Source organism: Peromyscus maniculatus, chromosome 2 (genome assembly GCF_049852395.1).
Source record: "Peromyscus maniculatus bairdii isolate BWxNUB_F1_BW_parent chromosome 2, HU_Pman_BW_mat_3.1, whole genome shotgun sequence".
Lineage (NCBI taxonomy): Eukaryota > Metazoa > Chordata > Mammalia > Rodentia > Cricetidae > Peromyscus > Peromyscus maniculatus.
In genome coordinates this window covers 22796791-22810205 of record NC_134853.1, presented here as the reverse complement: position 1 = coordinate 22810205, position 13415 = coordinate 22796791, and the positions used below count along the sequence as shown (strand labels likewise).

The 13415-nt window shown below is 39.3% G+C and overlaps 1 protein-coding gene across 1 annotated transcript in view; it reads left to right on the top strand.

The window, feature by feature from the left end:
* Nucleotides 1–13415, top strand: part of Cngb3 (cyclic nucleotide gated channel subunit beta 3) — a 172728-nt gene that overhangs the window by 131803 nt on the left and 27510 nt on the right. The window contains 1 exon segment of the mRNA XM_006983287.4: nucleotides 6407–6490. Coding sequence (XP_006983349.4) covers nucleotides 6407–6490 — 84 coding nt within the window.

The following is a 13415-nucleotide window of genomic DNA, read 5'->3' as shown; positions in this document are numbered from 1 at the left end:
CCCATAAAAAATCCCAACACAATTAATTCTTTATAGACCTTGAAAGAATAATTCTCACTTCATATGAAAAACCAAAAACCTCGGATAGCTACAACAATCCTGAACAATAAAAGAACTGCTGGAGGTATCACCGTACTTGATTTCAAGATGTACTACAGAGCTTTAGTAATAAAAACCACATGTATTAGCATAACACTAGACATGTTGATCAATAAAATTGAAGACCCAGAAATAAATCCACACACCTATGGACGCCTGATTTTTTCATTAAGAAGCCATAAATACACACTGGAAAAAAAAAAGAAAACATCTTTAATAAATAAGACCCAGAAATAAATCCACACACCTATGGACGCCTGATTTTTTCATTAAGAAGCCATAAATACACACTGGGAAAAAAAAGAAAACATCTTTAATAAATGGCACTGGTCAAACTGGATGTCTTCATGTAAAAGAATGAAAATAGATCCATATTTATCACCCTGCATAAAACTAAAGTTCAATTGGATCAGAGACCTCGACATAAAACCAGATACACTGAACCTGATAGAAGAAAAGTGAGAATAGCCTCTACCCCATTGGCACAGGAGACAACTTTGGGAACAGAAGACAAGTGGCACAAGCACCAAGATCAATAATTAACAAGTGGGACCTCATGAAACTGAAAATCTTCTATAAGGCAAGGACACTGTCGATCAGACAAAGCAACAGCCTACAGAATGGGAAAAAGTTCTGACCAACTCCACACCTGATAGAGGACTAATATCCAATATATATATATATATATATATATATATATATATATATATATATATATATATATATATATATATAACTCAAGAAACTAGCTATCAAAAAACAAATAATCTAATTTAAAAATGAGGTACAGATCTAAACAGAGAATTCTCAATAGAGGAATCTCAAACAGCTGAGAAACACTTAAAGAAATGTTCACTGTATAGGAGGCCCCCAGGCAGTGGGATCAGGACCTGTCCCTATGGTGATTTGTGCTGAAATGTGATTTTATTTGTATGTTAATAAATAAAGTTACCTGGGGGTCAGAGCTAATAGCAAGCCATAGCAGAAGTCTGGCAGTGGTACACACGCCCTTAATCCTGATCACATGACAGGCAGATCTCTGTGTGTTCAAGGACACCACCAGCATGGAGACACATGCCTTTAATCTCAATACCAACCATAGAGACTTAGAGGTCTGTATAGACAGGCAGTGATGAGGAGGTCATGTGCTTGGTTTTACAACCAATGAAAAGGCACAACAGAAAGTCAATAAAAAGACAGACATAAAGGAAGTAGGTCTTTTTCGGAGGGGAAGGACAGCAATGGCAGCGAGGGGTAAAAAAGGGGTTTTAGTCTCTGCTTGTAGCTACTGCTCTGACCTCTTGGGCTTTTAACTCTGCATTTGGCTCTGAGTTTCTTGTTTAATAAGACTGTTACATCTACATGTCCCTAGTGCATGAGTTGGCTTTTTGGAGCCTAGTGTCTATGGTGAGACACTTTGCACAGCCTTGGCACAGAGATGAGGGGCTTAGACCTGCCTCAACTGAATGTACCAGGCTCTGCTGACTCCCCATGGGAGACCTTACTTGGAGGAGGTGGGAATGGGGGATGGGTTGTAGGGGAAAGGCTGAGGGGGTGGGAGGAGGGAGGACAGGGGAATCTGTTGTTGGTGTATAAAATGAATAGAAAAATCTCTTAATAAAAAAAGAAATGTTAAATTCCTCCCCTCAAAAAAAAAAAACAAAAAATGAAAATAAACTAAAAAAAAAGAAAGAAAAAAAGAAAAGAAAAGGAAAGTTCAACCTCCTTAGCCATCAGGGAAATGCAAATAAAACTGCTTGGAGATTCCATCCTATACCTATCAAAATGGCAAAAATTAATACCACAAATGACAGATCATGCTGATGAGGATGTGGAGCAAGGGGAACACTCTTCCATTGCTGGCAGAAGTAAATTGTATAGCCACTGTGAAAATCAGTATGGTGGTTCCTCAGAAAATTGGAAATTGGTTTACCTCATGACCCAGATAGACCACTTTTAGGCATATACCCAAAGCACTCTCCATCCTACTACAAGGACACTTGCTCAACCATGTTCGTTGTGGCTTATTTCATAATAGCCAGAAACTGTAAATGACTTACATGTCCCTCAACAGAAGAATGGATAAAGAAAATGTACATTTATGCCATGGAGTATTATTTAGTTGTTTTAAAAAATGATATCATGAAATTTGCAGACAAGTGGATGGTACTAGAAAAATCATCATTCTAAGTGAGGTAACCCAGACACAGAAAGACAAATGATATATTTTCATTTATAAGTGGACATTAGTCACTAAGTTAGTCATAATCAAGCAAACTCTGTAGACACAAAGAGGTTAGGTAAAGAGGAGGAGTTTAGGGGGGAGGGCTTATGGATCTCCTGGGAAGGTGAAATAGAATAGATTTATGGGAAGACTAGGGGTGGAAGAGATTGGAATGGGAGGGATCAGGCTTGGAAGAGATGCCTTGGAGGAATAGAGTGCAGGGAGAGATGACTGGAATTGGAGACACTGGGGGGTGGCATGGAAACCTAGTGCAGCACAAACTTCCTGGAATCTATGAAGGTGATCCTAATGAGGCATCCTAATAATTGGGGATACAGAGTGTCAACTGGCCATCTCTTTTAGTTGGGCAAAGCTTCTAGTTGCAATCAATTGAGTTGTTGGCCAAGGGGATCTTATGGAAATTCACAAACAACCCAGGCTGATGCTAAGACACAGGGTTGCTCTCTGCAAAAAAGACAGTATGCCCCCTTACTAGGGACAACATCCACACAAGTCATTGAACATGAGGAAGTTGAGCTAATACATAAATAGAGCCTAATCTCTTTGGTATGGAAAGGTACTCTAGAGACTATTGAGATCCAGCCCAGAGGTGAGTGACTGTTCATACCCAAGGAGGCCTGCCCCTAGGACCCATTCCTGGGCCCCAGCCTTTCCCGGGGAACAGCTGCCCAACTAAGCCACAGTTGCCAGCCAGCTGGCAGGGCTCCTGCAGGAAGGTTCCCCTTCTCTAAGACCTCCCAGTGGACCCTGCCATCTACACACCCTGCCCCCACACCCATCCACCTGAGACCCCCGTCACTTCATGAGGTTTGGAAACCAACCCCTGTTGCTGGAGGGCTTCTCTCCAGGTTCCCCAAGCCCCGCAGTCCCACAATCCACTTATAAAATAATCACTCAGACGCTTATATCACTTATAAACTGTATGGCCGTGGCAGGCTTCTTGCTAACTGTTCTTATATCTTAAATTAACCCATTTCTATAAATCTATACCTTGCCACATGGCTGGTGTCTTACCAGCGTCTTTATATGCTGCTTGTCCTGGCGGTGGCTGCAGTGTCTCTCCCTCCTTCCTGTTTCCCCAATTCTCCTCTCTCCTTGTCCCGCCTATATTTCCTGTCTGGTCACTGGCCATCAGTGTTTTATTTATATAGAATGATATCCACAGCAAACCCCCAGCTCCCATCTGGCCCAGACAGAGAGCTCTCATTGGGCCTAGAGAGAGAGCTCTCATTGGACAAAGAGTAACCTCAGGAGACAGGGAATCTGCCAGCCCTCATTAGACCAAGAGTGGCTTTCTGAGAAGTAGAATCTGCCACCTCTCCTTGGACCAAGAGAAGCTTCCTGAAACACAGAATCTGTCAGCTCTGACTGGACCAAGAGCCCTGATAAGACCAAGAATGAATGCACGAGGAGATAAACAGACGTCAAGGCAGAAGTACATACAACATAAAGAGCAATAGAGCATCACCAGATCCTAGCCCTTCTCCAACAGCAAGACCTGCACATAACAAGGTAGACGAAGCAGAAGAAAGCAAACTTAAGAATAGCATCATGAAGATGCTAGAGGCCTTTCAAGAAAAAATGAAAAATGAAATTGAGGAAAAGTTGAACAAAAAAGTGGAGAAAATCAATAAATAAATTGAGAAAAGGTCAAACAAAAATGGGAAGAAATCTATAAAGAAATTGAGGGAAAGACAAATAAAAAATTGGAAGAAAGCAATAAATCCCTTAGAGACTATTGAAAGAGAAATGTGGACACCAACCTGACCACAAAACCTTTGACCTACAACCTGTCCTGCCTCCAAAATATGCTAAGACAATGTTGGCATGGACTTGTGGGGGTAACACACCAATGTCTGATTTACTCAAAGCCCACTCCACGAGAAGGAACCCATACCCAACACTGCTTGTATAACCAAGAACCAAGGACTAGATAGCCCAGAGACCTAGGGTAAAACTGAACAAACTGGTCCATAAAAGAAAAAAAAATCAATAAAATAATTTCTAAATATTATTTTAAATCTATACTATGATATACTCATAGATCAAAGTGTGCTATGGGATAATGCTCTTATACACTGGTTTAATAAAATTGGCCATAACCAGGCAGGAAGTATAGATGGGGCAAGCAAAGTAGGAGAATGCTGGGAAAAGGAAGGTCAAAGTCAGGAGTCTCCAGCCAGACACAGAGCAAACAAGATGACAAGGCAGAACTGAGAAAAGGCACCAAGCCACATGGCTAAACATAGATAAGAATTATGGGTTAATTTAAATACAAGAGCTAGTCAGTAATAAGCCTGAGCTGATGGCTGAGCAGTTATAATTAATATAAGCCTCTGTGTGTTTACTTGGGTCCTAGTAGCTGCAGGCTGGGCAGAACCAGAGAAACCTTCTGACATGTCTTATCCAGTCATCATCAGAGAGACTTCTTCCAACAGCAGAGGGGAACATATGTAGAGACCCACAACCAGACATTATGTGGATTAAGAGTGTAAAGTAGAAGAGGTCCAAATCAAATCCCTCCCTTCAGAGCTCAGGGAATCCCATAGAGGAATTGGAAAGATTATAAGAGCCAGAGGAGGTAGAGGACAGCAGGATAACAAGGCCCTCTGAATCAACTAAACAAGACACACATGAACTCACAGAGACTGAAGCAGCAAGCACACAGCCTACAGGGGTCTGCAAGAGGTCCTCTGCACATATATTTTAACTATTAGCTTAGTATTTTTGTTGGACTCCTGACTGAGAACAAGTGATTCTAGTGCCCTTTCTTGGAACTCTTTTTGTCCTGTTGGGTTGCTGTGACCAACTTCAACATGATAGTTTTTCCTTTACTTTGTTGTATTTTGTCATGTTTGGTTGTTATCTCTTAGAAGCCTGTCCTTTTCTAGTGAGAGACAGATAGGCGTGGTTCCAGGGGGAGAAGAGGTGGGGAGCAACTGGAGAAATAGAGGGAGAGAAAACGATAGTCAGGATATATTGTATGGCAAAGGATCTAAGAATCTATTTTCAATAAAAGAAAACAAAGTCACTCTCCATAGCATGTATAGAGCTTAGTTGGGCGAGGCAAGTAATTGGCTCTATAGTCAGCCAATAAGCAAGTAGACATTAAAAGATAGCTATGTAAAATATACTGTCCCAACCAATACTTTACTTTTTTAGTTTATTTATTTATTTTATATCTGGACCACATTTTCCCCTCTTTCCTCTCCTCCCTTTTCCTCCCTCCTCACCTCCATCCCCAGCCTCAATCCACTGCTCCTCTGTTTCTGTTCTGAAAGGGTCAGGCCTCCCTTGAGTATCAACAAAGCATGGCATATCAAGTTGCAGTAAAGCTAAGCACCTCCCCTTGTATTTAGACTGGGCAAGGCAACCCAGTATGAAGAAGAGGTTCCCAAGAGCAAGCCAAAGCATTAGGGACAGCCCTGCTCCCATTGTTATGAGTCTCACAAATAGACCAAGCTATACAATTATCACATATATGTAGAAAGCTTCAGTTGGTCCCATGGACGCTCCCTGGTTCCAACCAATAATTTAAGTACTGCAGATAGTGCTTTCATATGTATCTTCCTATCTTTAAGAAGATAATTATTTTGGAGAAGAAAGACATATACATAAGTTTAAAGAGTTAAATAATATCAAAACTCTAGTAATGTTTTTTTACAAAAGAAACTGTTTAGCAAATACTGAATTTTGTTACAACAATCTGAACATGTCATAAGCATAATCTTTAATAGCTGTCATTAATTAAGTACCATGTAAAGTTTCAATTATGAGTACTCTTTTCATAACTATTTTATAATTTAGGAGAAGAGCATGATTAAATACTAATAGGTTTAAGAGATAGGACTCACCCCAAATATTTCTTTATAAAGTTACAATCTCTTAATATTGATACCTTTTTTCTCTACAATTTAGGTAAAGGCAAATACAAATCCATTGTAAGTTAGCATTTGGAAAGGAAGACAGATGTCTATTGACTATTTACTTTTATTATTTTTAAAATAATTTAGGGTGTTTGCTTTTTGCTGCATCTATAAAATTATTATTCTTTTTATATAGGGCTGTGACACACAGATGATTTATGACCTACTGCTAAGATTGAAATCCACTATTTATTTACCTGGTGACTTTGTCTGCAAAAAGGTGAGTGCATACTATTTTCAAGAGCATAGTTAATAATGCATTGGAAGAATTTGGACATAGGTCAATAGTGTATTTGAAATAAAATCTGTCCAGAGTGACTCCATATTATAAAACACTATGCCATATACTTAATTCTACAAAACAACAATAAATGCTTGGAGTTCAAAATGGAACAAGATAATATAGGTTCCATTGCATATGTCATGAGATAGACATGTAAGTAGTCTGAAAAGGCATTTGTATAAATATAAATTACCTATCATAATTTACCATCAAATTTAAATATGTTAAATGAAGGACAAAAATATAGACGTGATAGGTGCTTTTGCTTTTTCTGCTTCATCAGCAAGCTATTTGTTATTTCTATTTTGCTCACACAGTTAGTAGATAATCAATGCCAAATTTTTAAGTCTTCATTGTGATTTTGATGACTATAAAAGTATTATATGTTTATTATTTCTTAAACAGAAAACATAAAAACTACAAACATGAAATTCTACTATGAAGAAATAGTAACTTCATATATTATGCCTGTCTTTCTATACATATTGATAGGTCTCATTATGTTGCACTGGCTGTCCTAGAATCCTCTATATAGGTCAGTCTAACCTGCAACTCATAGAGATCTGCCTATCTCTTGTCTCTCAAGCATTGGGATTAAGGATGTGTGTCACCACAACAGTCTCTGATCATTATCTTTTTTATTAAGAATTTTTTATTCATTTTATATACCAATCACAGATACCCCTCTTCCCTCCTCCTACCCCTTTACCCTCCCCCCTCCAATCCAGCCCCCATTCCCTCCTGCAAGAAGGTAAGGCCTCCTACGGGGAGTCCGCAGAGTCTGGTACATTCAGTAGAGGCAGGTCTAAACTCCTCCCCCTGCTTCAATGCTGTGGGAAGTGTCCCACTATAGGTAGTGGGCTCTAAAAAGCCTGTTCATGCACCAGAGATGAATTCTGATCCTACTGCCAGGGATTCCCTTAAGCAGATCAAGTTACACAACTGTCTCGCTATGCAGAGGGCCTAGTCCAGTCCTATGGAGGCTCCTCAGGTGTTGGTCTAAATTTCATGAGTTTCCACTAGTTTGGTTTGGTTGTCTCTGTAGGTTTCCTCATCATGATCTTGATGCCTTTGCTCATAGAATCCCTCTTCTCTCTCTTTCTTCAAATGAACTCCTGGATCTTGGCCTGGTGTTTGGCTGTGGATCTCTGCATCTGCTTCCATCAGTTACTGGTGAAAGGTTCTATGATGACAGTTAGGGTATTCACAGACTCTGATCATTATCTTAAAAATAATTAAGAACATGTCTATAACCACAGCACTCAGGAAAGGTTGGAGCAAGAGGATCACAAGGTCAAGATCAACAGGAGCTACAGGGAGTTCTAAACCATCAGTTCTAAGTCGTCCTCATTTATGGAGCAAGTTTTTGTCCAAAAAAGAGAGAGAATGGGATCCTGGAAATCAGTATGGCAGTTTCTCAGAAAATTAGGAATCGAACTACCTCAAGACCCAGCCATCCCACTCTTGGGCATATACCCAAGGAATGCTGATTCATATCATAAAGATACATGCTCAGCTATGTTTATAGCAGCACTATTTGTAATAGCCAGAACCTGGAAACAACCTAGATGACCATCAACAGAAGAATGGATGGAAAAAAATGTGGTACATATACACAATGGAGTACTACTCAGCAGAGAAAAACAATGAAAGCATGAAATTTGCAGGCAATTGGATGGAACTAGAAAAAATCATCCTGAGTGAGGTAACCCAAACCCAGAAAGACAGTCATGGTATGTACTCACTCATAAGTAGATTCTAGATATAAAATAAAGAACAATCAGACCACAGCCCATAGAACCATAGAGGCTATATATATAGTATGGAGGTCCCTAGGATGACTGTGGCTTATAATAAATTTCGGTTCTACTCAATTATTGAAAAAAAATAGCCAAATGAATGGAAACACATGAACTATGAACCAAAGGCTGAGGGGCCCCCAGCTGGATCAGGCCCTCTGAATAGGTGAGACAGTTGATTGGCTTGATCAGTTTGGGAGGCAATTAGGCAGTGGGACCAAGTCCTGTGCTCATTGCATGAGTTGGCTGTTTGAAACCTGGAGCTTATGCAGGGACACTTGGCTCAGTCTGGGAGGAAAGGACTCGACCTGCCTGGACTGAGTCTACCAGGTTGATTGCAGTCCTCGGGGGAGATTTTGCCCTGGAAGAGGTGGGAATGGGGGGTAGGCTGGAGGTAAGGGGAGGGTGTGGGAGGGGGAAGAATAGGGGAACCCGTGGCTGACATGTAGAACTTAATGGTATTGTAAAATAAAATAAAGTAAAAATTTAAAAACAGAACATAAAATATGCATATATGTAACATTAAAGTGGAAGTAAATTGTCTAGGAGGACAAAAGAGCCTAACAGGTGAGATTAAAAAAAGAAAGAAAAGGTAGAGGGGTATGGTGGGATGTGTTCAACATGTAATATATACTTGTATGAACATTTTAAAAACAAATAAAGTTTAAAAATAAAGGAAGGTGAACAATACAAAAAAATTGGAGATGCCCTGAGGCCTTGGAGAGTTCACAAGTGAGTGTATATGCAAAGCACTTACTCCATTCCAAAACAATGTAGAATAAATACCAGGTTATAGGACAAAAGCAAGGGCAGCTGCTGGGAGACTTTCTGAAGAAGAAGAAGAAGAAGCCTGTAGCAAGTCTTGGGAAATAAACTGAAGTGAACTAAGTATTACCTGAGTATGGAAAAGAACTAGCTTGTGTCAAGGCAGATAGGAAGGAATTTTTGTCTGCAGGAATAATGTAGAGAACTACAGTAAGAGACATGTTAAAATAATTTTAAAATATTTATTTCTTAAGCAATAAGTAGGATTTTTTGTTTGTTTGATTGTAGGCTTTTAGGGGGTGTTGTTGATTTGCTTGTCTGTCTGTCTGTCTGCCTGTCTGTCTGTTTGTGACAGGGCTTCTCTGTGTAGCCATGGGTGTCCTGGAATTCACTCTATAGACCAGGCTAGCCTCAAATTCACAGATCCATCTATCTCTGCTTCCCAAGTGCCCAACTGCAATAAGCAGTTTTTAATATTCTGGGACAGGTACTATAATGGGTAATGAGCAAACAACCACCAAAGTCCTTCAGGGGTTTACAGTCTAGTGCTAAGCATCATATGAACAAAGGAGTCTAGGCTGCACACCTAGACATTCAGCTGGTCCTGATAAAACCCACATATTAGCCTAAAATAAAAAAAATCCTAGCTGATTCTAAAATACAGCCATGAGAATGATTGGCTTGATGGAAGAGGAAGGAAACAAAAATTAAATTAGTTTAAAACTGTAAAATGTCTTCTTATATAAAGAGAAACAGAAGTTGTTAGAGGAAGGCAGAGTAATGAAGGCACTTATTTATGTTGGAAGTTGGGAGAGAGAAGTTGTCAGTTTGTCAGCTGTGACCTTTGTAAAAATCTAAAGATAAATAGTGCTTTAGTAAAATAAGAAAAAGGAAATCGATGGGCTAATATTTTTATGAGAAGTGCAGCAATGATATGAGAAGCAAGGCAGAATCTGCCATATTCAAGGAATGAAACCAAATGAGGGACTAAAAATGTGAGAAATCAAATGAGGTGTGAAATATTTCAAATAATCAGACGGAGACACAGCTTATAGGTGGGATCAATCAGATGAAAGAACATGAAGTCCAAAGTGGGTGTTTGGCACCTGGAATAGAATGAAAGATGGCATTAAGAGTTCATGGCATGGTATGAGAAAGAAGGCTGGGCCTGTAACTGGAAAGGCACCAACATTATTAATGAGATTGATGAAGATGAATGAGAAAGGGCTACCGAGAAGGAGCTGTCAAAGATAGAAGAGGAAGGAAGGAGAGATTCCTGCATACTGGAAACCAAGCATATGCATCCCACATAAACTCATCCAGGTAGAATACAGGCTGATTATAAGTGAAATAAGTGAAATCATGCTCCTTAAAATGGAAGAGAGAAAAAAAACCAAAAGAAAGAATCAGCGCGATTTAAGACTTCCTTTTGGGGCAGTGGCACACTGGGGTGACATAAATGTCACACAGTAAAACAGATTTAAGTTGTTCTAGTGGCTGAAGAGGTTGGTTATTGAGATAACACTTGCACCTTGAAACAGCACAAATTTGCTAAAGGAAACATGAGATGCAAAGAGGCAGCTTTCTCATTTCTAGCTTTATCATCATATCAAATTCATCCAATAATAAAAACAAGTGAGTGGCTAGAGATGAGGAAAAGAAAGACAAAAGCGAAGGAAAGAGTAGGCAGAAGGCACAAGAATGCAAGTCTCTCTTCTTCATTTTTGCTTTTGTTTTTATTTCTAAATGAAGATTTGCATGATACTAGACACTGACAGAGAAGAAAAGCTGTTACTTGACCAAAGTTTAGGTAGCTAAATTCAATTTGATATGTATTTTACTATTTCCACAAAAACTTGCATGTAGCAGGAATCTTAAGAAGTTCTTATTAATAAGACTAAACCCAAGGCCATTTATTGGGGTGAATGCTGGAAGATCAGAGAAGCAGAACAAACCACAGCCACCTCTCCTTGCCAATCCCTCAGCTGATCCTGTTTCCTCAGACTGGAAACTTCTGAGTCATCATCCAGAATGAATCTCAGCTGAATTGCTGCTCAAAAGCCTGAATGCTTAAAAGGCCAAAAGCTTCTAGTTTCTGGTCTTCATGTCTTATATACCTTTCTTCTTTCAGCCATCACTCCCTGGGATTAAAGGCTCACTTCTTGGGATTAAAGGCATGAGTCACCATGCTTGGCTGTACCGAACACACAGAGGTCCAGGTAGATCTCTGCCTCTGGAATGCTAGGATTAAAGGCATGTGCTACCACTGCCTAGCCTCTATGTTTAATATTGTGGCTGTTCTGTTCTCTGACCCCAGAAAAGTTTATTAGCATGCACAATATTTCGGGGAACACAATACCACCACACTTGCAGAGAAGGGGAGAGGAAAACAAATCATGCTCAGTTAGAGGTTACCTAAGTAACCCAAGCAATGGCAGGGTTCAGGTCTGATATTCTAAACTGCTTTGGAAAAACTCATGGGGCTTCAAGACTACTTGGGAGTTTTCTCGGGATGCTGTGGTGCCGTACAGAAAATAACCACCAAGTTTTTCAAAGGCTTGGATTTCTGGGACTTAATTTCCAAAGATTCTCATGCAATTTCTACAGTGGGGTTTTGGGAGTTTAGTCTCCAAAGGAGCTCTTCATGGTGCTAATGGTCTAGGAGCCACACTGAGTACCATCTCTCTTTTCTGATGAGGTACCCTGAGTACCATGATGCTCCCCACTAGCCTTGGAAATAGCCTCCAGAACAAAAATCCTATTTTTTTTTGCATACACACTCACTAAAAGTTACTTTGTTCTTCCTGAAATGCTAGCCTTTCAACACTTTCCCCAAATTAGCACAAGAACAGTCTTAAGTTAGGTTCGATCTTGCTTTACACATGCTGTCAGCCTCTATTCTCTTGAAGTGATGTCTACTTCATCTGAATGCTAATTAAGCTTGAAAAAAAAGGCTCAAATTAACCCAGAAATAAGCAAGAGGTAGTGAAAGTTTAGGCTCGTTGATTATGCCTGATCTCCTTGGGAAATTATCAAAATGATCATTAAGAAATAATTAGAAGTACTGAACTATATTTAAGTATCCATTATGTACTTGTACTTACAGTCTGTTGTAATAACTGCCTTTGAAACATCATTCCAGCTCCTTGAAATTACTTCACGCATGCAAATAATAATAATAATAATAATAATAATAATAATAATAATAATAGGAATATGACCCTGGCCTAATGATCACTTACTAGAGTAAAAGGACACTAATTTTCAAATGACTTTCTTTATTATTAAATTGTTCATATTATTTCATATTTCATTGGTTATTAAGATATCAGTCATGATGTTGTATTCACTGTTAGATGTAGTATATCTGTATGCATGTCAGGTGATTTAGACGTTGTCAGTTTTAATGCTGTCACTTGCTAGCCTCGTATTTTTGCTTGAGACACTTAGCTTACTTAGCCTCTATTTCCAATTTTCAAAAAGAGGAAATAAGAGACTCCTCTCACTGGAATTTTTGCAAGAATTAAATGAAGTATAAAATATTTCCCAAATGAAAAACAGGGCGCTCTGAGGGAACAAATACGTGGTTTAAAGCAAGAAGCTATACAAATATCCAGTATCTAGATGATATTTTAAGTTTTAGTTTTATTTATGTGTATGTATACATTTCTGTGTGAGTATATGCTACATGCATTCAGGTGTTCCAGGAGATCAAAAAAGGGCATTAGATTCCCTGGAGCTAGAGTTAAGGCAGTTGTAAGCTACCCAATATGGGTATTAAAAATTAGCAGGGTGGTGGTAGTGGTGGTGGTGGTGGTGGCGGCGGCGGCGGCGGCGGCGGCGGCAGCGGCGGCGGCGGCGGCGCATGCCTTTAATCCCAGCACTTGAGAGGCAGAGGCAGGCAGATCTCCGTGAGTTCGAGGCCAGCATGGTCTACAAAGTGAGTTCCAGGAAAGGTGCAAAACTACACAGAGAAACCCTATCTCAGGAGAAAAAAAAATTAACTACTGAGCCATGTCTCCTATTCTGATGAATTTTCAAAGTACTGCACAAAGGCAAATTATTATTGACATTGAAATCATATAAATAACTATAACAAAACCCATATATATTACAGTTTCTGCTTCAAACTATATTATCATATAAATATATGTTTAGGATAAGAATTTTGATTTTTCAGATATAAATTAAGAGGTAAAATTTTATGATAGTATATTTCAACTTGATAATTATAAAGCACTTGATATTCAGGAAAATAACCCTAAGTATCACAGGACTTTGGAACTTCCCAGAAACAG